Source organism: Engystomops pustulosus, chromosome 3 (assembly GCF_040894005.1).
Source record: "Engystomops pustulosus chromosome 3, aEngPut4.maternal, whole genome shotgun sequence".
Lineage (NCBI taxonomy): Eukaryota > Metazoa > Chordata > Amphibia > Anura > Leptodactylidae > Engystomops > Engystomops pustulosus.
The window spans coordinates 15,708,423-15,734,301 of record NC_092413.1 but is presented as its reverse complement, the minus strand read 5'-3'; the positions used below and the strand labels follow the sequence as shown (position 1 = coordinate 15,734,301).

At 39.1% G+C, this 25,879-nt stretch overlaps 1 protein-coding gene across 6 annotated transcripts in view; it reads right to left on the bottom strand.

Annotated features, from left to right (window-relative positions):
• ESRRG (estrogen related receptor gamma) overlaps window positions 1-25,879 on the bottom strand; it is a 620,288-nt gene that overhangs the window by 22,692 nt on the left and 571,717 nt on the right. For all 6 annotated transcript variants that reach the window (XM_072140121.1, XM_072140120.1, XM_072140115.1 and 3 more), the window contains one exon: window positions 23,354-23,515. In XM_072140121.1, coding sequence (XP_071996222.1) covers window positions 23,354-23,515 — 162 coding nt within the window. The remainder of the gene's footprint in view (window positions 1-23,353; window positions 23,516-25,879) is intronic.

The following is a 25,879-nucleotide window of genomic DNA, read 5'->3' as shown; positions in this document are numbered from 1 at the left end:
TCGAGTATAAGCCTAGTTTTTCAACACAAAATTTGTGCTCAAAAACCCTAACTCGGCTTATACTCGAGTCAACTAAAAAAATAAAGTCAAAACTCACCTTTCTGACATCACCTGTATGTCCTCTTCTGTCTGGGACAGTCTGAGACAGAAGAGGACCTATGGAGGACGTCGGAAAGATGAGTACAGTGTTATTTTTTTTCCTACTACAGGGGCTGGGCAGGCTGTATGCTACAGGGTTTGGGCAGGCTGTATGCTACAGGGGCTGGCAGACTATATACTGGGAGGCTGTAACCAATGCATTTCCCACCCTCGGCTTATACTCGAGTCAATAGGTTTTCCCAGTTTTTTGTGTTGAAATTAGGGGTTTTGGCTTATACTCGGGTCGGCTTATACTCGAGTATATACGGTATATATATATATATATATATATATATATGTACTATACATAAAGGATACTACTATACTTGACCTTGTATTCAACCAGTCTATGAGTGTTTTTTAACCACCCTTACTTGAATCATTTACACCAATGGTAAGTACTGGTTGGCCCGGAAGAAGAGCCCATTGATACTAAACCTGACTCTTCATGGATTTAATGATTATCTAGTGTTTAATAATTCATATTATGTTGTAATTATGACTTTTACACACTGTGTTAAATAAAATTCCTTTTTTTTTCCTTCAGTGGTTTTGGAGCATTTTTCTTTAATTCAGGCAAATAAATGAAAGATTTCAGGGTGAGAGGCTTGTTGGATAGAAAATTAATAGACCACGAAATCACCAGCAGGCAATTTGAAATTAATTAAGCAAGCTTATCAAGCTTTTAAGTGCATAAAAGGCAAAAAAAAATACCTAAAAAATGTTTAGGAGAAAACTAAAAGGAATCTCTTTGTAAATGAATGGAAAAGCAAACAAATACTTATAATAAGATGATAGGAAGAAGATGACCCCAGACAGACAACACACTGGTGGCTTCATAGAGGCCACGGCGCAGAACATGTTGGATCTGGATATTAGATGGATGGACAGATAGATAGATAGATAGATAGATAGATAGATATGAGACAGATACATATGAGGTAGATAGTTACTAAGGGTCAGCGGAGCGCATTTTTGTTGGGTTCCCAATGATTTTCCCGGGATTTTGGTGCACGTGATCAAATTTTGGCACATCGGTGCCGGTTTGCACGCGACAGAAATCAGGGCCATGGCCGGATTTGGACAGCGCGGATTCGGATAGCGCACAAGTTTTAACATTTAAAATTGTGTCGCAAAACATGCACTTACAATCACCGGGAAGAAGAAGGTGAACTCCGGCGGACCTCGGCACGGAAGCGATACACGCAGGAAATTGGACACATGACCTTAGTGAATCGCGCCGGACCCGAATCCTCTTCGGACAACGCACCGCAGGATTGTGACAGGACCGGGTAAGTAAATCTGCCCCATTATGAAGACCCACATTTATCTGAGCTTGTAGACCTGAAAGTTGGCGTACAACCTCGGAAAAAGGTGAAATTCGTGGTGCACAGCCAGAAAATGCACCTAATTCCCCCATTATGTCACCTCCAGGCCAAGTGGGCATGTAGAGGTGTGAAAGGTGATGCCGTCATCGGCAGAGTGGTCAGCTGGGGCCCAATGTCTGCATACTGCCTATAACCTGTGCCCACTCATGTGCAATTTTAAACTTGGTCATACCGGTGTACAGATGCCCCACCGGAGCCTCCTGCTAGATTCAGCAGGTGCCAAGAGACAGTGGCAACATCATACACTCGGGCACTTATATGGCCCAATAAATTAGGTATGAGATAGACACAAAGATAAATATGAGATAGATATTGAGATAGATTTATGTTATTATTATGATTGGACACACACACAGTGGACTTATATAGAGGTTTGGTTATCTATAAGAAGAAAGAAAAAAAAAATCAATTTTTGTTGACACTAACAAAAATTACATTATTAGTTTTCAGCATTTTTCATCCACTAGAAAATTCTTCAGTGTCCCCTGAGCCTCTTCCATCATCTCCCCAGGCCTAAACCTCTCAATATGACTAACCAAGTATCTTGTTAACTATCTGCAGGTCGATAATCAGCTCGCCTCTCGAAGGGCTTATTGGAAGCCAAGTCAAGAGTCCTCGTAGCCGGGACTAGATGAGGTTCATGTCAACTGGTAATTATGAGATGTGGAAAATCCATTTGGACTCATGTGGAATAACCTCATTACTGGAGGAATTTCCATGGACTGATATTGAGAATTTGATAACATTGCTGTAAATCTCTCTGGAAAATTTTGTCAAAATTTTACAAAAGGACCTGAAGCTCTTTTTTCAGTTTTTTTTTTTCAAAAATACCTGATTAGAATTTTTTTTTGGCTTTGTATCCAGTGGATCAGATAACCCATCCCTTGCCAGGAGTCTACGTCAACGATCTGTAACAATCTGCCTCCTACAGAATAAGTAGAATCTAACAAAGTTTTGAGCGTTTTTGATACTCCTCCGGTTGTTAAGCGGAGATGTGATGCCACCATGAGACACTGTGATGTCACTCAACCTTCCTCATGAAAAATATAAATATTTATGAAAAATCTAAAAAAAAATAGTGAAAAAATACTTATTTGCAAAAGATTATTTTGCATTTTTTTTTGGGTTGTGCTTCTTTAAAGATATATTTAAAAAAAAAACCTAATGGCGGTGGGTCATTTGGGGTTTTGTGTTCAGTGGTCAAAACGGAAATAAACTTTAATGGGGTTTATCCATAGATGTTACCGTGAAGTTACCATGGGACATGTGATGGCACTCACCCCAAACCAATTATTATTAAAAACAGATATATTTTTTAAAAAGTCCAAAATTCACACATAAACTGAAGAGTCCAGTTTTAGATGTTCTGAATTATGATAGGCCGATAGATAGATGATTAGATAGATAGATAGATAGATAGATAGATATGAGATAGATAGATAGATAGATAGGAGATAGATAGATAGATATGGGATAGATAGATATGAGATAGATAGATATGAGGTAGATAGATAGATAGATATGAGGTAGATAGATAGATAGATAGATAGATAGATAGATAGATAGATAGAAGATAGATAGATAGATAGATAGATATGAGATAGATAGATAGATATGAGATAGATAGATAGATAGATAGATAGATAGATAGATAGATAGATAGATAGAATGGTAGATATAAGATAGATAGATAGATAGGAGATAGATAGATAGATAGATAGATAGGAGATAGATAGATAGATAGATAGATAGATAGATAGATAGATAGATAGATAGATAGATAGGAGATAGATAGATATGAGATAAATATGAGATAGATAGATAGATAGATAGATAGATAGATAGATAGATAGATAGATAGATAGAATGGTAGATATAAGATAGATAGATAGAGATAGATATGAGATAGATAGATATGAGATAGATAGATAGATAGATAGATAGAATGGTAGATATAAGATAGATAGATAGAGATAGATATGAGATAGATAGATAGATAGATAGATAGGAAATAGATAGATAGATAGATAGATGGATAGATAAAGAGATGGATAGATATGAGATAGATAGATAGATAGAAGATAGATAGATAGATAGATAGATAGATATGAGATAGATAGATAGATAGATAGAATGGTAGATATAAGATAGATAGATAGGAGATAGATAGATAGGAGATAGATAGATAGATAGATAGATAGATAGATAGATAGATAGATAGATAGATAGATAGGAGATTGATAGATATGAGATAAATATGAGATAGATAGATAGATAGAATGGTAGATATAAGATAGATAGATAGAGATAGATATGAGATAGATAGATATGAGATAGATAGATAGATAGATAGATAGATAGATAGAATGGTAGATATAAGATAGATAGATAGAGATAGATATGAGATAGATAGATAGATAGGAAATAGATAGATAGATAGATAGATAGATAGATATGAGATAGATAGATAGATATGAGATAGATAGATATGAGATAGATAGATAGATAGATAGATATGAGATAGATAGATATGAGATAGATAAAGAGATGGATAGATATGAGATAGATAGATAGATAGATAGATAGAAAGATAGATAGATAGATAGATAGATAGATAGATAGATATGAGATAGATATGAGATAGATAGATAGATAGATATGAGATAGATAGATAGATAGATAGATAGATAGATAGATAGATAGATACATAGATAAATATGAGATAGATAGATAGATAGATAGATAGATAGATAGATAGATAGATAAATATGAGATAGATAGACCTTTCTATTAGTTTTTATGTTCTTCTGGTGACACAAAGAATAAGTAATGTCACCATGGGACATGTGATGTTACTCATCCCTCTAAGATCCAATCATAAACAGATAAATATTTATAGTTTATAAAATAATTTTAAATAAAATTATTCAAAAATATTCAAAAACTCAGACATAAACTTTAACAATTCAATCCTCTTTTTTTTCCCTGAAAAGGTCCTAATTTTCTCCCAAAGAGCGTGACATTTAATAACACTTTGGTGTGGGGGATTTTACTTTTTTAGACTGTTAATAAGGAAGATATGGTTTACTGCCTGGGTATTCTTCCAACTTTAATTAATTAAGCAAAGCTTTTCCCTCCGGAATATTGGAGGGTATCTATTAACACCGCGGCTTGTGAGCAGAACAGATTTACAGATTCAGAGGTAATTGTTACCTATTCATTCCTCTGGACCCCCCTCTTGCTGGGGCTTGTTATCAACTTGGCGAAGGAAGCGAAGAGGATGAAATAAAACAAGGGGAGCACTGATTACCATCTTCTAGTCATTGATAATTTAATTGTAGTTCTTAATCTGTTCAATGAAATACAACAGAGGAATCTGATCACCGCAAACACAAAAGACAGTATAAAGTATCATCCCTGTACATTATAATAACGCTCACTATGGTTACCATCAAAGTGGAGGAAGTTATTTTTTAGTAAAATAGGTAAAATCGCTGAGATTTTGTTTCTCACCTTTGCAATGATCGTAGAATAAACTCACCAATTGATTTATTTTAAGTGTGATGCAGGTTTGTGTTAAAGTTGCAGTGTGGTGCTAACAACCAGCTTGTTATTGCTTTATTCCAAGAATCCGTCAAAGTTGCAGTATGGTACTAACAACCGGCTTGTTATTGCTTTATCCCAAGGATCCGTCAAAGTTGCAGTATGGTACTAACAACCAGCTTGTTATTGCTTTATCCGAAGGATCCGTCAAAGTTGCAGTATGGTACTAACAACCAGCTTGTAGTTGGTTTAGTTGACCTGTGATGTAAGGTGCATCAAAGTTGCAATATGGTTCTAAAAAACAGCTTGTAATTGGTTTAGCCCATCCATAATGACGGTGTGCCAAAGTTGCAGTATGGTAATAAAAACCAGCTTGTAATTTGCTTAGCTGACCTGTGATGTAAGGTACATCAAAGTTGCAATATGGTTCTAAAAACTAGCTATTAATTGGTATGGCCCATCCATTATATGGGGTGCATCAAAGTTGCAGTGTGGTGTGAAGAACTAGTTAAGAAGAATTGCTGTAAGTAGCATAGCCCACCAATAAATCCAGGGTTGTGGAAAACCTCAACTTTAAGTTTGGGTTTGGGATCTGGGTGTGTCGAGGGTAAATTGACTCCCCTGGCTACTAGCCATAGCTCTGATTGGTCAGGGGAATAGCCATGGCCGATCACAGCCATGGCTTATAGCTAGGGCTATACAGCCAATCTGGTAATATGTGCTGGTTGTGCGGGAAGCCGGACCTGAGCTTAAAGTACATCTAAAGGACATCTAAAGAGCTTAAAGGGCTGTATGCAAATGAGCCTAAGGGACTCCAGGCTCCATAGGTGTTAATGGAGTGTGGAGCCCCACAGGCTCATTTTCATACAATCTTTCATCCTGGTGCTAGATGTCCTTTAGAGTTCAGTTCTACTCATCTCTGATCATGTGTCATTACCCCACCCCATTCCTAATGGGTGGTTCTTATCTGTGTAGGACTAAAATCATTGCAAAAAAACCTGCTAATTATGGATGAAGGGTATGATTTTGTCTCGTATAAACCAAATTAAAGGGGTTTTATATGATAAAAAAGATGGTTTATGGCTTTGATATCCTATTCCTTTATGATTGGTGAAGGTCTGACCTCTAGGGCATCTACACGTCTCTGTGCTAGGACTACCAGTAAAGTGACTGGAGTAGCTAATTGCCCTTAATTCTCACAGTTGTTTTGATATTCCAGGTCAGATCACCATCGATCATAAAGTGATCTATGGTTAGTGCTATATTATCTCATGGGAAAAAAAAAACTTTACTAATACTTTTAAATCAACGATAAACACAACTATTACTTTATACTGAAGAATCTCCATTCCATCTAAAAAAAAAAAAAGACACTTTTTTTTTCAAAAAATTGACTTTTAATCACATCAACTAACAACATATTATTCCCACGACTAACAGGCCACGGAAAAAAAAAATAGAAACGCCGTTAATCTATTTGATGCCTTTTTGGCACTGATGAAAAGATGCCCCAATTAAGTCATTTATTAAAGTTTGGGTGGCAGTAGGGACGCAGTTAGGGGAGTGTGAAAAATTTTTTTTGCAATGTCCATTTGAGTCTCGTCTGTGAACTTTGCATGAACCGACAGGAATAATGTAGTGTGATGACAAGCCAGTTATACCTTCCACTAAATTTGCTGTCTGGAATGAACTGAAATAGTGTTTGGTTTGTGTAATTACGTCCATCTATCTTTATATTCCGCCGGCATATCGCAAATTGAAAATACTAAAAATTGACTGTTGGTTCTGATATTTAATGATTGCCAAAGACAAGACTGTGATTTATTAGTTACTTACCAATGTGACATATTTGCATCTTATTAGATGGAGATTACTATTCCTTGAAATGCGGACGAGGCCTGATCATGTCTGATGGATTGATTTGATTTGCAAATGTAATCAAACTAATAAGAGGGAAAAAATGAGCAATAATGCCTTGTTTTTCAACTGGCAATCACTCCCCTGCCAACAAGGATGATATTCCTGACTAAGCAATCTTTACACCGTCTCCCTGTCTTCTTCAATAAACAAAGGGATGTAGAGAGCTTTGATAAGAGGATAACAAGACCACTCCGGATGCACGGCGAGATTACAGTCTTCTCTACGGTTGCTGCCGCCGCTCTCGCTGACATGCTCCTCCAGCCCCGGCACGGCGGGTGCAATAATATATATGTCTCCATTGCTGCAGTTTTAAATTAATGCCGTCATAGGCTGGAAGAGCCTTGAATAGATTGCAAGCCTCTACATGAATAAGTGGGTCTGATAGCTGACGAATGAAACGAGACGGAGATTTATTGGGACGGCCGGTGGGAGCCTTCACGGAACGCGGGAGACTGGAGGAGTAGGGAGAAAAGAAAACATAGACACACACCGGAGTGGAGCTTATTGAACACAAAATATAAAATAAAAATGTCAAAATATTGGGGCAAGTCTCTTGATCAAATGTATGTAACGGGGCGGATTATTTTAGGGCTTGTACAAAAGGGCACACAAGCACTGAAATAATCGTAATTCATAGCGAACCGCCAATAATTGGGATTCTTTTTCTGTTTCCGCAACCTCCACAGAAAGTGGGCATGAAGGGGCGTGAAGAGGGCACAGTCCCCGCACTTGTGCGGTTGCCAATGCCATGCGACTGTTCAAGCCTGAAAAGTTTTTGGCAATAGAATTGTATACCAGTGCAGTCTCCCACTGGATACTGGTGCAAGGCGGAGGGGCAGGGCATTTTTTGGCAAGTCAGTGTAGGATAAATGTAACCCAATGAGGCTTATTTACTATGGATCCGCGGATCGTATTTCTGGTGGACTTCCTGACGTTTTCCAGATTTGTGCCGCTGTGACAGGTATTTAGAAGGAGATTGTGACGCACGTGATTGGATTTTGGAGCAGCTTTCATGCGACACAAATCGGGGGGCGTGCCGGCGGACGATCCGACTGATTCGGACTGTGCGCGGGATTTAAGATTAAAACTGTGTCGCAACCAATGCACTTACATGCACCAGGAAGAAGAACTCTGGCAGACCTGAGCGGGGAAGCGACACATGCAGGATATCGGGTGCACCATCTTAGTGAATCGCGGCACAGTGCATTATCGTCGGACAATGCACTTTTGGGAACTCCTCCGGACGGGTAAGTAAATGTCCCTCAATGTGTCTACAAAAATTTCCTGTGGACACCAATACAGTTCAAAGCATGTTGATTACCAGCCTGACGCTCATAGAACTAGTTGTTCAAAATGAATCAGTTGAATCCCATCACTGTGGACTACCCCCCCCAACCCCCATCTCTGATAAACTTTGCATTATTTGTAATGCCCCAGAGTGCCCATTAGACTACTTTTTACTTATACACATTATAAGAGGACCTTGATAGATGGGACACCCCATTACAGATTTGGCAGTGATGGCATCTACTGCCAACTCCTGCCACTGATTGTATCTGGTACCACTGGTTCATCTCCATTAGGACAAAGCACTGAGCTGCAATACGAAACAGAAACTGTAATTTATTTCTAATCCATTTCTCAAGATAGATAGAAAGTGACCACAGAAGTCACAGTGTGTGGGTAATAAGGCACCTGAGGACCTTAGTCCAGTTTGGGGCCAATCTGACTGCCAACTTTGTCAACGTTATTGTTCGGTAAAATATTTATTTGTAGCATTGAAGTAATAGGGCAACATCTACTCAGGAGTGTGAGTTATATCCTGACTGATGTTACATTGTATACATGGTACATAAACTAACAGCTATGATACAATTCATCAAGGTGAACTTTTTCGCATGCCCTCATATATATCGCTAGTAGGAGCGTGTTACATACCCAGTGGCAGTGGAAAAATTACGGCCAGAAGTCTGACTTTTAAGAAATGCTGACTCTCCTCTGTGGGTTGCCATTATGACCCAGATCCTCTTCCTTTCACTGACACACGCTATATATGTCCAGGGTCAATGTGTGATCCTGCCAGAAACATGCTGACTGGCCAAAGGTTTCCTCTTATGCAGGTAATTAATCCTTTTTCCAATGTGGGTTAAGCAGATGCAAGGCTGAGTCTAAGGAAAAGGAATTTTCAATCTGTCCCTATAATACAAGGGCTTTTATTATGTAAACATTTTCCCCTTATTTTTTTCCCTTTAAGCTTTCATCATTAAGGTGTCATTTTTTCTTCTTGTATTATGTATTGATGGATTATTATAACTTTCATAAGAATACTTTTTGATGCTGTTTAGACCTAAGGAAGAGCTCAAGGAACTTGTCTTTCGACATGATGGTGCCTTCCTCGAAGACAACCCTTGGGGTTCTCGTTGAGAGTGGGTCGGCTCTGATTGGTGCCCTCCCCTCCCCTTTACTATTGGATGGTGAGAACTCTTGAAAGACATCTCGCTACATTTCGCGAGTGTGGGAAAATAGAAGGAAAATAAGCACCATGCCTTCCACCGAAACTGGATCACTGGAGGACATGTTGAGATTTTGGTATGGGGATTCCATTGTTCCCTAGTGTTGTAGGACAATTTATACATTTTCAGAGATTTCACCACTACTTACTAAGACCAGATACCCCCCCTTATCTTAAAGTTGTTAGAACTTCTTTGGGTATCCTTAATAATCTGTGGGTATCCTTAATAATCTGTGGTGTCAGGTGGCCACTGTGCCACCCTCCAAGATAATATTTACATTAGGAGGTTGTGATTGCCAAAAGTTGATACTTGCCAAATTTTCGGGGATATTCCAGAGACTTCCAGTAAAAAATGTCATTTCTTCCAGATTTCCGGAGGAGCAGATAAATCTCCTGTAATATTTGAAAGTTGGCCAATCCTATTTATGATAGAATTGTGGAAACCCAAGCCTCGACAGTGACCCACCTCAATCGATGACTGCGTAGGTATCTTCTGCTATTGCGTCTGACAATAGAAACAATAACTGGTAATAGACACCATCTGAACCAGAGATGGGCGGGGGGGGGGGGCTTTAGGAAAAGATAAATAATTATTTTAGGTCACAAATTATTATAAATTTTTATATATTTGAATTTCCCTTTGAGGAAGACCCCTCACCTAACCTGGGTGACTTGTTGGATCCACACACGTTCTTGCTCTCCACCTAAGCTCTAACTTTGTTGTATATATTTCTATCCTACCCATTCCAAAAATTCTAAACTTTTTGCTATGTTCTACGAAGAATGTAGACATCTCCTCGACCAGTTTCATGGAATTTGATTGACTTATCCTTTTTCCGACATAAGTCCTCCGGCACCTATCTCACCGTAATACAGATGTACACAGGGTCATCGAGTAAAGAGACACCAGTTAACCTACGATGCTATGTGCCCGTGGCTCAAAGGAACACAAAGAATAAGACGAGGCTCAAGACGTCAGAGGCTGTTAAGGCAAATTCGAGGCTTCACCTCGTATGAGGATCTGTCATCACCGCAGCCACCTGGTTCTCCCGAGCTCCTAGGCCAGCCCTGTCAACAAGCATTTGTTAAAGTAGTAGCATATGCTATCCCTGGCCTCCTCCTTGCATTATTACCTAGATTGTGTGGTATCAATGTTCTGTAAATGAACATGCCTCTATACATATGTTTCACATTAAGCGGTGGTTTTGCAGCGCCGGGGAAGATCGATTGTATTCCGCACACAAACTTTCACTCCAACATTATTCCAATTGGAGGTGTTAATGCGCTGAGTGTGAAGACAATGGACTAAATCAACGTGTATACCGCTCCTCAAGACAGCGGAAGTAATAGGAAGAAGAAAGGATAGTGGTGTAGAGACACAAGTACAGCCATAAAACATGCGGAATAGGAAATGTACGGCGACTAATGTAACACAATGAAGCTGGAAAGTAATACGTCTACAACATGTAGGGCAAGGGGTAATAATTGTAATAATATCTACATGTGTTATATGTATGGAAACATCTAGAACTAGTGCAATGGATTGAGACTGTGTCGAGAGATAGATAGATAGATAGATAGATAGATAGATAGATAGATAGATAGATAGATTTGAGAAAGATAGATAGATATGAGATAGATAGATAGATAGATAGATAGATAGATATGAGATAGATATGAGATAGATAGATAGATAGATATGAGGTAGATATAAAATAGATAGTTAGAAATTAGATAGATAGATAATATAGAGATAGATAGATGATAGATGGATAGATAGATTTATAGATAGATAGATAGATAGATAGATAGATAGATATGAGATAGATAGATATGAGATAGATAGATAGATAGATAGATAGATAGATAGATAGATAGATATGAGATAGATAGATATGAGATAGATAGATAGATAGATATGAGATAGATAGATAATATAGTGATAGATAGATATGAGATAGATAGATAGATAGATAGATATGAGATAGATAGATAGATAGATAGATAGATATGAGATAGATAGATATGAGATAGATAGATAGATATGAGATAGATAGATATGAGATAGATAGATAGATAGATAGATAGATAGATAGATATGAGATAGATAGATAGATAGGAGATAGATAGATAGATAGATAGATATGAGATAGATAGATAGATAGATATGAGATAGATAGATGAGATAGATAGATAGATATGAGTTGAGATAGATATGAGATAGATAGATAGATAGATAGATAGATAGATATGAGATAGATAGATAATATAGTGATAGATAGATATGAGATAGATAGATAGATAGATAGATAGATAATATAGTGATAGATTGAATCTAGGAATCCAATAGCGCTCCATAATAAAAACTATAACAGTAACTGAAACGACAGAAGAAAACTGAAAATTATTGTTATTAGAATTGTTTTTCCAGGCTCGGGGTCTAAATCACATTCTGAAGTTCCACACTGAGATATCAGCTGCCGCGCTAAATTTTCTGCTCCCAAAGAATTTATATCCCTTTCCGCCCCTCTGTGGGTTTGCAGCCATTTCCCCGGAATGTCAAAGTCAATTTAGTGCATTACACTTTGCTGAATAAATCGGAGGTGAATTCTTTGCTAAAAGTGAAAATTTGATTTGTTAAAAGGAGCTTCAGGCAACTATTAATCAATATCTCTGGAGTGTCATTCCGGGGCTGTGATAGACACACATTCATTTAGAGATTGTCTGCCAGAGATAAAAGGGGGGCGGGGGGACAAGGGGCCGCAAACAGCTGGATGGAGGCAGCCGCACATCATACAGGTCACAGGGGGTCTTTACATTTGGGTTACAATCACATCTTGTCACATTAGATGATATTTTCTAATAATGTGGTATTTTGCCTGTAAATCCATTGATGCTCGCATGGTGGGATTTAATATGAACCAAATCAAACCTAAGAAGAGGCGTCTTCCTTAAAGGGGTTTTCCAAGCGAAACATATATAACCATATACTAGGTTCTCAATATCAGATTGGTGGGGCTCCAATACCCAGCACCCTCAACTTTTCTCAGCAGCTGATTAACAGAGGGGTCCCTGCACATCACTGCGGTCTGTATATACTTTACATTAGTGGTTTTTCCGATGATCCCCCATATCTATTTGTTCCTGGTGGGTTCCCTAGACCAATGAGGTATATAGGAATGTATCTTTATTAGGAGATTGTGCACTGTATTAACTGGATAGGACTGATAGGGTCCTTGCTGACAGTAGCTATGTATCATGAGTGAAAATACCACTTCTTAACATATCACTATGCGGGTTTTGTGCATTGTATATTAGTCTGTGTGTTGTCTTTGTGTTTCCATTTTATCCCTACGGGAAGCTTTTTTGATTAACTAATAAAGTTTATTGAATTTTTGATAACTATACATGGTATTTTGGTTATTTACTCATACTCAATAGGGGTGTATGTTTTAGGAAGGGAGGTGGTGTGTTTTGCCCTACGACCACCCCCATATATTGTTTGGTGTTCCAGAGAGTATAACAGGAAGCAGACAGTGCCGTTCTCTGTGTAGTGGTCAGGCCAGGTAACTGCAGGTCAGCTCCTTTTATTTGAAAAACAAACTAAGCTGCAGTACCTTGGTTTAGCCACTAGGATAAGTGGTGCTGTATGTTTCCTGCATTGAGTAAAAGCTGGTCATCTCATCTTATATACTGAGCCAGGAGGACACATCTGCATCGCTAAAACTACTCTTAACACAACCAATCTCTATGTAAAAACTAGGATGGTAACCAAAGATGATCATCTCATGCTACTCAGCTTGGCATATCTTGGGCAAGGAGGACACATCTGATTCTCCAAAGCCGTGCCTCAATCCATCACTACAATATGTAGACAGAATGTGCATCAAGGCTGCCTTTAAAAAGTAGGAAGGCCACCAAAAATGGTCATCTCGTGCTACTCAACTTGGGATATCTTGAGCCAGGTGGACACAACTAATTCTCCAAAGCCATGCCTTATTTAATCACTACAATATGTAGACTAAGTATGCATCGAGGCTGCCTTTAAAAAGTAGGAAGGCCACCAAAAATGGTCATCTCGTGCTACTCAACTTGGGATATCTTGAGCCAGGTGGACACAACTAATTCTCCAAAGCCATGCCTTATTTAATCACTACAATATGTAGACTAAGTATGCATCGAGGCTGCCTTTAAAAAGTAGGAAGGCCACCAAAAATGGTCATCTCGTGCTACTCAACTTGGGATATCTTGAGCCAGGAGGACAAATCTTCACTTTCACAACAATGCCTTTCACAACCAATGACTTTGCAGACCTGCGTTCAAAGTAGAGGATGGCCACCAAGACTGGTCATCTCATGCTACTTAACTTGGGATATCTTGCAGACTTAGACCTGCATTCAAAGTATAGGATGTCCACCAAAACTGGCCAACTCGTGCTACTCAACTTGGGATATCTTGTGCTAGGAGGACACATCTATTTGTTTCACAACTAATCACTATGTAGACTGAATATACATCAAAAGTGGTGGTAGTATGGCCACCAAAGCTGGTCATCTCATGCTACTCAGCGGGTGATATTGTGAGTCTATAGGAGACATTTATTCCTTCTGAGGCATTCGAGCCACAACCAATCATTATGTTACACTGTAACCATTTAAGAGTTTCTACAGTACTGACGTACAACACCATAATTTCCAGAGCAAATACAGCCTTTGCTCAGCCAGCCAGTCGAAAAATAGGCCGACAAGAAATTGTCTCTCCTATAAACACTTCAATATTGTCCTTCGTGAAGGCAGCTCTTCGACAATAATGCTTCATAAAACATTAATGTTAGTGCTGAAATATTCAAAACACTCTGATTGAATTCATAATAATCCAAAAATAAAGTATTCTCAGGCAAAACAGCTTTCCATCAAATTATCAAACCCGGCGGGTCATTCGCGCTTCTACGGGAGACATTGTTCAATCGAGTGATGTGCAATTGTCGGAACAAATTGGGAAACTACCAATTTTGGGTTGGATTTATTTCAATTAACGTTTTACATGGAATTTTTTATATTTATCTTCTTCGCCTGAAACGGGGAGGAAAGTTGAATTCGGCTGCCTACTTAGTATTTTCTGAAGCATGGAGTCGTTTTAGAGAACATTCTGCTCTGTTATCTTCCTGTTATGAAGATCTTTAAGAGCTTTAATGTTTCCTGCCTCCATTTAGGACCAGTGGACACTGAACATTTTTCTGAATGTCAATTAGACACTTACATTACAGGAGTGGCGTTAATGTCATTACAAAATTGTGATTTGGCCTCAATAAAAAAAAATTTCTGAAATAACTCATCCATGGTGGAGCACCCCGTGCTTAACCCTTGCAGGGTTAGTGACCAAGTGGAAGTTTTCCACTGTCCTTGACACTCTTTTCAGTGGGTCGTTGCCATAACTTTTCCAATTATAGTCATCTAGTTGCTAGTTGACTCAAGAATGAAACAAAAAGTTCTTCTTAGATAAGAAGTTTAGCCGCAGTTCTGGTATACTGATACAAAACTACTATGGTATAGACTCTACCAAACTACTACGAGAAACAGTCAACAGTTTGTTGACAGACATGACCCTCTTAAACTATGCCAAGCTCTTATAATGTTTTACTCATATACAATGTTGTGTAGATCATTTTTGTGACTATTTCCCTCAATGCTAATAACTACAATAAATGTTATGTAAGCAACAATTACATAAACATTCAAACTCAAGAACCTTCAGAGCAACAAATCCAACTCAAGTGGTCAATACTTGTTTCCTATGTCCAGTTTCGAACACTAATGTGTGCTATTGACCTTTTTGAGATCTTGTTGTATTAGAAGTGCATTACTGGGTCCAGACTTGGGCCTTTTTAAAATTTTTGGATTCATTTGGCCAAACCCAACAATTTTTGCAGGACTTTCCAATGATTGCACAGAGAGGCTTCCTGATTATCCCCCAGCAGATGACCATCACATTAGAGAAGGATCAGGCTTTTTTAACATCCATATCTGATCATTATCTGAACCGGTTGATTTTGGTGGGACTGGCTGACCATTCAATGTTTAGGATGGTGTTCAACTCTTCACGATGGCAGCAGTCGAAGGGAAGAAGCTACAAACATGTTGAATTTTAATAACAGAGGTGCTTAAAGTTGCTTATACCTCACTCCCTACTGTACCCGATGGGGCAGATTTACTTACCCGGGTTCTTTAGCGATCCAGCGGCGCGTTCTCTGCGGTGGATTCGGGTCCGGCCGGGATTCACTAAGGTAGTTCCTCCGACGTCCACCAGGTGGCGCTGCTGCGCTGAAGTCCGCCGAGGCCCGCCGGAATTCATTTAAGTTCACCGGCCTATTCCTGGTGAAGGTAAGCGCGAGTCCCGCAACACTTTTTTTTTAAAAATGCGGCGGTTTTTCCGAATCCGTCGGGTTTTCATTCGGCCATGCCCCCCATTTCTGTCGCGTGCATGCCAGCGCCGATGCGCCACAATCCGATTGCGTGCGCCAAAATCCCGAGGCAATACAGGAAAAATTGGCACAAATCGGAAATATTCGGGTAACACGTCAGAAAAACCCGAATCGGGCCCTTAGTAAATGACCCCCAATGTACAGTAACAAGTATCGGCACAAGGGACAGCTAATATCCCCTTTCACCCTCTACAGGACCCATCTTCAAGCCTTGACAGGACCTCCTATACATTGACAGACCAACAGCAGGTATAGAAAAAGAGAGTAAGAATGAATTGTTCCCAGGCCCCCATATCTACATAAAAGAGATTAGACGAGACAGCATTGCATTTTACAACTCAATCATATTGTGTTAGCATGTGCTTATCCGAGCAGAGACAAAATTGAAAGAGAGTGGAGAAAAAAAAGACTACAGCAGATAGGAAGGTATGAGCAATTTCCATGGATAGAAAAGGAAGCTAATGGCGGGGCGCTGTCATTCTTAAGAAGGGCTATTAGGCCACCGCCATCCGTTCTTGTGTCCTCACGCTCCTTTAACTAAAGTCAGACATTTCCCTAATGCTATTGTGAGGAGCTCCATCCCTTAGATAAGGCCGGGCCATGCTTCTCCACAAAATACTTTCCATTTACTTGATTTATAAATGCCGCCGGACTAATTCTATTTGCCGATAAAGGCAGCTGGATATGTATTTTTCTCCTCGCTTTTACCTTTTATATCTTTTTGTGTTATTCAAATATTAAGAAGAAAAGACGTCATAATGATGATCCTCCAGAACCAGAGCTGGAACTGTGGCAATTCTATGCAAATAACATTTTTTCATTGACTCGAATCCTTATGATTCGAGGAGATTGTTGAGTTCAAAAATTCAAAAATTTGAGTCGAAATTGGCTAACCAGTCTACGGAAGAGGCCACTAAAGAATCAACTTTTATTGTGTTCCACTCTTAAAGTTCACTCTTTCCCAAAGGTGGATGAATGTCTGATGGGTGATGGTGTCACCACTGGTATCAGTATTGATTGAGTTCCCAGGAGCACTGGTTAGCATGATAGACATATGGTCCTATCACCTCTATTGTGGAATAGAGTGAACCAGCTTTATATTCATATGAAGCATTTCTGGGACCACTTCCTCATCACAATGGTCAGCTCCCCAATGATCAAGGTCCTTGCAAATATGACATTCTTATGCTATCCTAAAGGACCAACTACCACTAAAAACAAAAACACAGTGGGGGTCATTTACTAAGGACCCGAATTGCGTTTTTTCATTGTGTTTCCTGAAAATTACCATTTTGCGCTGAATTGCCCCGGGTTTTTGGCGCACGCGATTGGATTGTGGCGCATTGGCACCGGCATGCACGCGAGGGAAATCGGGGGACGCAGCTGTCGGAAAATCCGATGGATTCGGAAAAAACGTGGAATTTTTTTTAAAAAATGTGTTGCTCGACATGCGCTTACCTGCACCAGGATAGCTTGGTGAACTCCAGTGAACTCCGACGGACTTCAGTGCAGCAGCAACACCTGGTGGACATCGGGCGCACTACCTTAGTTAATCGCCGGAAGACCCGAATCCTCGACGGAGAACCCGCCGCTGGATCGCGAATGGACCGGGTAAATAAATCTGCCCCAGTATTTTAACTGTCCGGGACCGTGAGATGGATATGAAAATATGGAGCTAGGAAAAGGTTAAAAAATATTCCAAACGTTGGTGCCATTTCCTACCCCGACTATTTAGGCCTGAGTGACCTTTGTTTAGCTTAAAAGGGTTGTCCAACTCAAACACAAAGCTACCTCAAAATAAGGCAGAAAAAACACACACACCTGCCCTCTCCGTTCCATCCCTAATCATTTGGTTTCGGCCTGTTTGAGGTCAGGGCACCTCTTCAACCAGTCAGTTGTCTTCAACAGTGACTTCTTTGTACACGGTACATCGCTCATAACTTGTGGGTCGAAGTCACCACTGAGGACAGTCCATAGCTGCAGTGTTGACCTTCAGAGATGACTCAAACAAGCTGAAGGAGCCAGAATCTGTAAGTTTATTTTATTTGTTTTAACATAAAGTGGCATAAAAGTAGACAACCCCTTTAAGTGTTCCATTTAAATACCAATGGACAGCTAAAGTTTTTCTATAACACAAGATCCATGTTTCTCCTTATAGACAAGGCGTCTATATCCACAAATATTACACCACACAGAACTATCTCCATTAATTACCGGTAGGTGTAGTTTAATAGGTAATATGTGGTGCAGGACCTTGGCCACCTGTGTTATCTTACACAGGTCACATGTGTCTGTAAACTCTATTGTCTATTATATTGATATTAAGGATCAGTTATATAGCATTTATTGGAGGCTACACAAGCTCCCACAACATATCTCCCATTGTCAATCATCCGCTTTGTCAGCCCGCTCGTGTCACGCTTCCCCGTCACTCATGAACGGCCCGGAATCTCACTCCATGCTCATCACATTTGCCCTTTAGCATGTCGAGACCCCACTGCAATTTGATTTTTGTCATCTGTGGCTAAATAGTGCACAGCACAGATTATATCACTGACCTTCCCTTATCAAAAAGCACAGAGAAGAATTGTCCTCTTTTTCTATTTAGTCTCTTAACATAAATGGGGTCAAATGGGCAAAGAGCCGTTTCCAAGGCTACTCAGTGAATGGGAAAAATTCCTTTATTTTTCCATGAAGGGAACTTAAAAATCTGTTGGTATTGTTAGTTGTTTTACGAAGGATTGATCAAATACATCATAGGTGCATACAGGCAATTTTCAGATTGTGGATTCTAGTAGGGGGTCTTATTTATGCCAGACAGATAGATTTTGATATTTTCAACTACAAAAAGAAATATTTTATTGTCCATAATGGAAAACCATGAAAAATATCGATCTTAGATGATTAAATATATAACTTAAACATGCTCCACCTGGCTCTTCAAAACGGAAATCGAACCACGGGATCATTCTTTTTCCTAACATATTCGATGATTGGCCTTCAACTGGTGCAAATTCAATCAATTCCCTCACTAACACATGGTCTTCTCAACAAAGTAAGATAAAGAAGAACTCTACTTTATCTTGAGACCTATATATACAACACACAATCACATTTACCCAAAAGATCTTTGAGAAGACCACATCCGATGTTTCATGTTGGAGCTTTTCATATTATACCTCAATCACCACATCTGGGCTGGTGGCCCCTTCTTTGAGGAGATAATATCCATAGAAGAAAACTTTTGGGTGGGCATCCTGAGATTTTACTATAAATTACAGTATTGTACAGTAGTAGCACAGTCTCATAGTCAATATTTATCACAGCAGTATGCCAAATCTACACTACCTTCTCGTATGTCCACGGAGCTCAACAAATAGACATGGATCCACTATCTGAAGACCACCATTTGATAGGGTTTTAGAATGGTCTTTGCTGAACATCAGCCTTAGATTTTCACTTAGTGCCTCCTTAATTTGGTTTCATTCCAGAAGGAAGAAAATTCTCTTGGACAACCAACTGAAGATTATGAACTGAACTGATCATAGAACTGAAGGTATTATGTAAGTCAATGTCTGACCTTTTAAGCATGCCAAGCGATGTTAGTAAAGCCATATAACCAGAGTATCCAGACAGCATAGCTACCTCTGATAGGTTGAACTAGTGAGATATCTAAAAAAAAAATCTAACTTGCATACCTTTCCCCATGGACCATTGCCAAAAACACTCCATGTAGTGTCCTGTAGGGTCTCCTTTAGGACAACCAGGTGCCCCGTAAAACCAAAAGTTTCATTCCTAATTTGTACCTTGCCCCTATAAGCTCAGCCCCAACATCGGAGTCAAACTAATCTACATACTGTATATTACTTATCTACATATATATCTCTCAAGTATTTTTTCGGGTCAGGGGGTTATTCAAAAGAAGATTATGGAACGTCTTAGTAGATAATAGGCTTAGCAGAGAAAAAAATGAATGCTCTCATTGAACATATTTACAACCTACGGCCATGTATGATATATAGATGATCATTCTTGGTCTCTATTCTATATGACCCAATCCCAACAGAGACATTTGTGACTGATAAACAAACTTCCCCCCTTGCATTGAGCGGTGAAATTTGGTCAACCTCCACCTGCATTGATTTCGGATGAGAAAATCTGGCTAAATACTGTAAAGAGGGTTGCAATTTAAACAGCAGGAGATCCGGGCAGATAAATATTTATCGAGTTGGACATTGTGTCTGAAAAGATCTACATCTCGCTCCCAACGTTACGTGCTCCAGCCGCTGCGCCCGCCTTTTAAACAAAACCAATGTGAGTACCCACAGCAATCTAATGGCTTTCTGTGTGCGCACAGGCCGGCAAAGCTGATTTCAAGGCTCGGCAATAGCCGGTGTGTTTGTGTCTTGTTCTATCAGGTCCGCACGTACTAATCAAAGTGAATGCAAGGTCTGGGCTCTTGCTTCGTGTGTGACTTTCTGCATGATTGTTCCATTTACATTTGCCGGTGGTAGGTAGTAGGATAAAGCGGGAGCTCACCTATTTAACCAGCTCCGACTTAATTTGGGTTCTTTATTAGAAAACAGTGTAAGACAAAGTAAGCCTGTGAGGTATAATACAGACTGATGTTTAAATTAGTTTACAATTTGCTTGGCTTCATCTAGTGCTAACTCTGAACAAAGCCATTCCGAGATGTCAGCTGAGCTCCTAACCGCTGTAACAAATTGTTGCCCGAACGCTGAACACCTAATGACTTCAAATTAGCTCCACTGCGATATTGCCTGACAGTTCGTTACGACTGTTAGCAACATAGCTGGCGTATCATGACCAATAAATTGGTTTCAGTTGGGGCTGGGAAAGGGACTTCCATCAATTTGATTAAAGAAATTACTGTAGCATCCAACGCATGAAGACAAACTAGTTTAGGGAGGCAGACAGAAGTTAAATGCGGCAGAAACTCATTGCTCAAACCGTTCCAAGTACAAACAACCTGAATTGGATTTAGTCGGAGAGTCTGATGTTTTAAAGGGTACTCACACCTTGATTGAGAATTAGGGTAATTGAATATTTACTTAAAGGAATGAGTCTCCGAGGTGCTTCCTATATTCCGCACCCTACGTTCAAATTTACACTTAATTCAAACCAAAAAGTCTCAAAAATTTCAAAAATATTCAGTGCAAATATCCATGTTGGCTTTTTATAAGATATTGTAAAGATAAACATTTCATAATTTAAAAAAAAATTTCTCAATTTTTGTTGAGTTTTGAATTTTGGAGTCGAAAAGAGTTTCCTTATGGCTTTAGCTCTCTACTATACTATTCTATTGGTGTCTTGCCGAGGGCAATATAAGGCACAAAGGTATAAGGACAGGCTAAACATCCCACTTGTTGTAACAACTGGTTTTGTAAACTAGACTGCATCTCACAACAACCGGATCTCTAGAACCCAAACAATTAATTGGGCATCTTTATGGGTTAATATGTTTCTGTTGGCTAAAATCATGACCTAAAGGCAATCATAGACATTTTATAAATATATATTAGCCCATATACAGCGGAAATTGACACTTTTCCTTGTTCATGACATGTGGACCCAGGAGTTAGTATTGGGTTAAAGCTGGGGCCATCCGGAGGATCTTCTGCTCCTCCGGTGGGACAGTCCTGCATATTGTAATTAAAAATGTCTACTAATGGTAAAGGAGCCTTTGTACCACTAAGGTAATAGTGACGAAAGGGACTTAGCTGCTTGTGAATCCACAATAGCCACAGCGTAAAAAGCACATAAAAGAACAGTTCTAAAACTTTCGAACCAGATTAATAAACCTCTTGTTCTCATTCTCTTGGAAATGTTCTCCCATCAACCACCCAAACCAATTACTGATATTATTCTGAGAAATATGTTCCGCCACGTCTACATTATGGTACATTTGGTTCGCTACTTCATTTCCCAAAGTACTGAGTATTGAGTATTTATTGAGTGGCTGTGGAGGTATAGTGATAGGACTATTGTAGAGAGCATGTTCCTGCCCACAAATCCCAATAAAGCTTTTATTTCTTCCACTCCCTCGTGATTGCTTTAGAGGAGTGAAACGGCGGAGGTGACAGATTTGCGGTATATAGGAAATCCTGAAGTTTTGGAGCCGCTTGTGAAATATTATTGTACAATAAAAGAGCAAAGTTGTTTAATGGAGAATTGGAGTCAGCAGCTGCCGGTCAGGAGATTACAACCATGTACAGCGGTTCAGTTTAACGCAGAATTTTGGGGGAATTTTATACAAGTCAAGAAGAAAAATTAAATGCAAAGGATCTTTAAGAGGGCAATCTAGTTTGGAAAGGTCTTTAAAGAGGTTGTCTAATTTGGAAAAGTCCTTAAACAGAGAGGCCGGTTTGGAAAGGTCCTTTAAAATGGGTCCAGTTTGAAAAGGTAATTAAAGAGAGTGTCTAATTTATTAAGGTTCTTAAAGAGGTTTTCCCTCGAATTCTAGTTAGGCCCTATCCAACTTGCTGATCGGTGGGAGTCTCAGTGATGAGACCACCACAGATCACAAAAATGAGGGCTCTGATGGGTTTTCACGTACCTCAGCCGGACCCCTCGTCGCTCCATGAGAGTAATGGAGCAGACAGCCGTGCATGACCATTCTGCTCCATACATCTCAATGGAGCCAACGGAAATTGTCGAGCGCTGCACCTCCACCGATCAGCAAGCTAGTCCCTATTCTTTGGATAGGGCCTAACATGAATTTGTGGGAAAACCCCTTTAAATACACCCTCTAGTTCTTAAAGGTTCTTAAAGATAGCTTCTAGTTTGGTATGGGTCTAACAAACAGCATCTTGTTTGGAAAGGTCTCCAACGTGGTTGTCTAGTTCGGAACATTTATTCTTAAATACCCTATTAAAAACTCTTGGTAAGAGGAATTCTCATCAAGTCATTCACCTATTAATACTAGTACCCACGATGAGTGTATTTTCCTCGTGAGGACCTTACATTATGGAAAAATTCTTAACAAAATATTATCTATAAAAAATGTGTAAAGCTTCAGTTTTCCTGAGGAGGCAATGCATCGAAATTGAATAGAGTGCACCATAATGTTGGGGTTATTAAAATTTCTAAATCCCTTGTAGAGTTTTCCGAACAAAAAAACTGACCACTGTGGATATACAGCCCTCATGTAAAAAAAAAATTACTCCACCACCTGAGACACCATTTTGATGGAGCTTCAATGTGTACACGTTATCTCATAACATTGAGTATTGATGATAGACTACCAAAAGACCGTAGTAGATGTGAGAACTTGGGTCGGTCAATAAGTAAATGTTTTTGAACAATACATTTCTCCAATTTTGACCACATTTAACAGAGATATAATCATACCTGGAATATGTTTGGCCCATCCAATAATTACGACCAGCTCTCGGTCCGCCAGGTCACACAAGGTAGTGAGGGCTTTGATGTCACTATCAGGAATGGTTGGGTCAGGCATCGCATAGATCTTCTCTGGCTCAGCCACCAGCAAATGTGAGACAATCTTGTTATCTGTAAGAAATAGACCACAGCACGGCCCGATCAATAGCAGGATCTCTGTGTTACCAAAAATACAGCAATCATCTATGTATCATCGCGCTGAGAACCTCCCATACATCATAAAACCATATAAGAGGAACGCGCTTCCTGAAAGGCAGAGTTTAAAAATATCACAGTGAAAACCACAGTTTATTAGATGTTCCAAATAATACCGCTCCATGCCATACATCTTTTTTTTCATCTGAGTTATTAGGAAATCATCCGGTTTTATGTTCTCGGCAATACAATACAAAAAAACTTCCTAACCGGCTGAGAAAAACCCTTCTCAATCTGTAATGGATACAAGGCTAATAGAGATGTAATCTATTACGAGGGGAACTATCGAGCTTCCACCGTCATCAATTTCATCTCATATATCACCACCCCATAAAGTCAATTATTCGACCAATAATATCCGATATTTAAGTTGAATATACAGCTTCAAGTTGATACATTTATACAAATAAAACAATGCCAGTAAGGGGCTGTGTAAAGCCATTGTCGAGAATTATCCAAAATTGGAATCTGGACAGCTTTGGTAGACATCTGGATCCTTCAGTTTTTTCTTCTTACAAGCCAATATAATACATGTATAGCCCTTAATACAGTAATAATACAGTATGTATAGCCCTTAAAGGGAACCTGTCACCAGGAGACCCATTTTTAGCACTCCCTCAGTCCTCACAGGGCATAGTACATACACTGCCAAAGCGTTTTTGTATAAAAAATAGGTTTTACAAAAAAAGAATTGTACCTTCCAATACCATGTGCTGTGTGACTAGGCACTTTTCACCTGGGAGTGGCTAGAAAGGAGCAGTCCCCCCCACCCTTGGGAAACTGCTCCTCCATGCGTCCTTTTCAAATAAATTCCACGCACTCGGGATTGGCTGCAGAGGAGCAGGGGGCGTCGCCAATGTACAATATAACATATCTTTTTTTCTGTAAAACCAATTTTTTTTATACAAAAACACTTTGGAAGTGTATGCACTATGCTCTGTGGGGACTGGGGGAGCGCTAAAAATGGGTCTCCTGGTGTCAGGTTCCCTTTAAGCTTCTTACAAGCACTATCAAATATCATTGGGCCAGGATTTATCAAGTTGGACTTCAGTTGCCGAGTCCTTTTATTTTGGCTTTGACTTCCTTCATTTACTATACATTCACTTTGGGGTGAGCTGATCCGACATACACAGAAGTCGAAGAGATGGCTGTTGGACAAATTAAGCTTCTCTCCAGAGCTATTTTACGAGAAGGAAAGCCTCGCTGTCCATGCAATATTTTTGAACTTTTTGGATCAGTCCAATGTCTACTGGCTCTAGAGATAGGGTTGTAGAGGGCAACTGTTTTGCTATGAAAAGACCAAAGTCTTTTTGTAATATTTTACTTTAACCCTATTATCTATTAATATTTAAAGGGAATCTACAGATAGGATGAAGTATTTCAAACCAAGCACATACAAAAAAATAAAAAAAACGTGTATATTTATTTGTTAGTATTTATTAAAGAACATCTACCACCAGGATGAAGGATTGTAAACCAAGCACAAATACATGCTAGTGTGTGCCCCCTTAGGCAAGACCCACTCTTCTTTTAACTTCTTCTTCCATTGTTTTCATAAAAAAAGGCTTTAAAATATGCAAATGAGCCTCAGGGGTTCCAGGCTCAATAAACAACTATGGAGCCTCGAGATTCCCAATCTCATTTGTAGAATTTTTTTGGGTAAAAACAAGGACAGAAGAAGCTACAAGAAAAGTGGATCCTGCCAGATGGGGCACACACCAATATGTAAGTGCACTTGTTTTACAATCCTTCATCCTGTGGGTAGATTTCCTTTAATAAATACTAAAAAATAAATATACAACATTTTTTGTATGTTTTTCAAAAATCTTACATTTTCTAAAGAAAAGTCTTATACTGGGATAAAAAAAAAAAGGAAAACCCTCGGTAGATAATGATGCTGATCCTGCAGCAAATTGCAATAAATCTTCATTTTCCGGACAAAAGAAATGACATAATTAGGCAGCTCAGAATGATTCACAACATTTAGCGTTAAGTTGAGCTTACATTTCGGTACAGAGAATGATATATTCTCCCAAAGGGGAAAAAAATATATTTTTTAAGTTTTTTTAAAATATTTATAAATCTTTAAACTATACATTTTATGATTTTTGGTTCTGCATGTAGACTATTGCTTTAGATAAAGAACCGGGAAAAAAATATATGTTTTAATTTAAACTTAAATTTAACTATATGTTCTTTAAAAAATTTTATGGTTTTTGTTCTGCTTTTGACCAAGAACAGGACTCCTAAAAATGACTTCAATTTAAAAGTAAACACTAT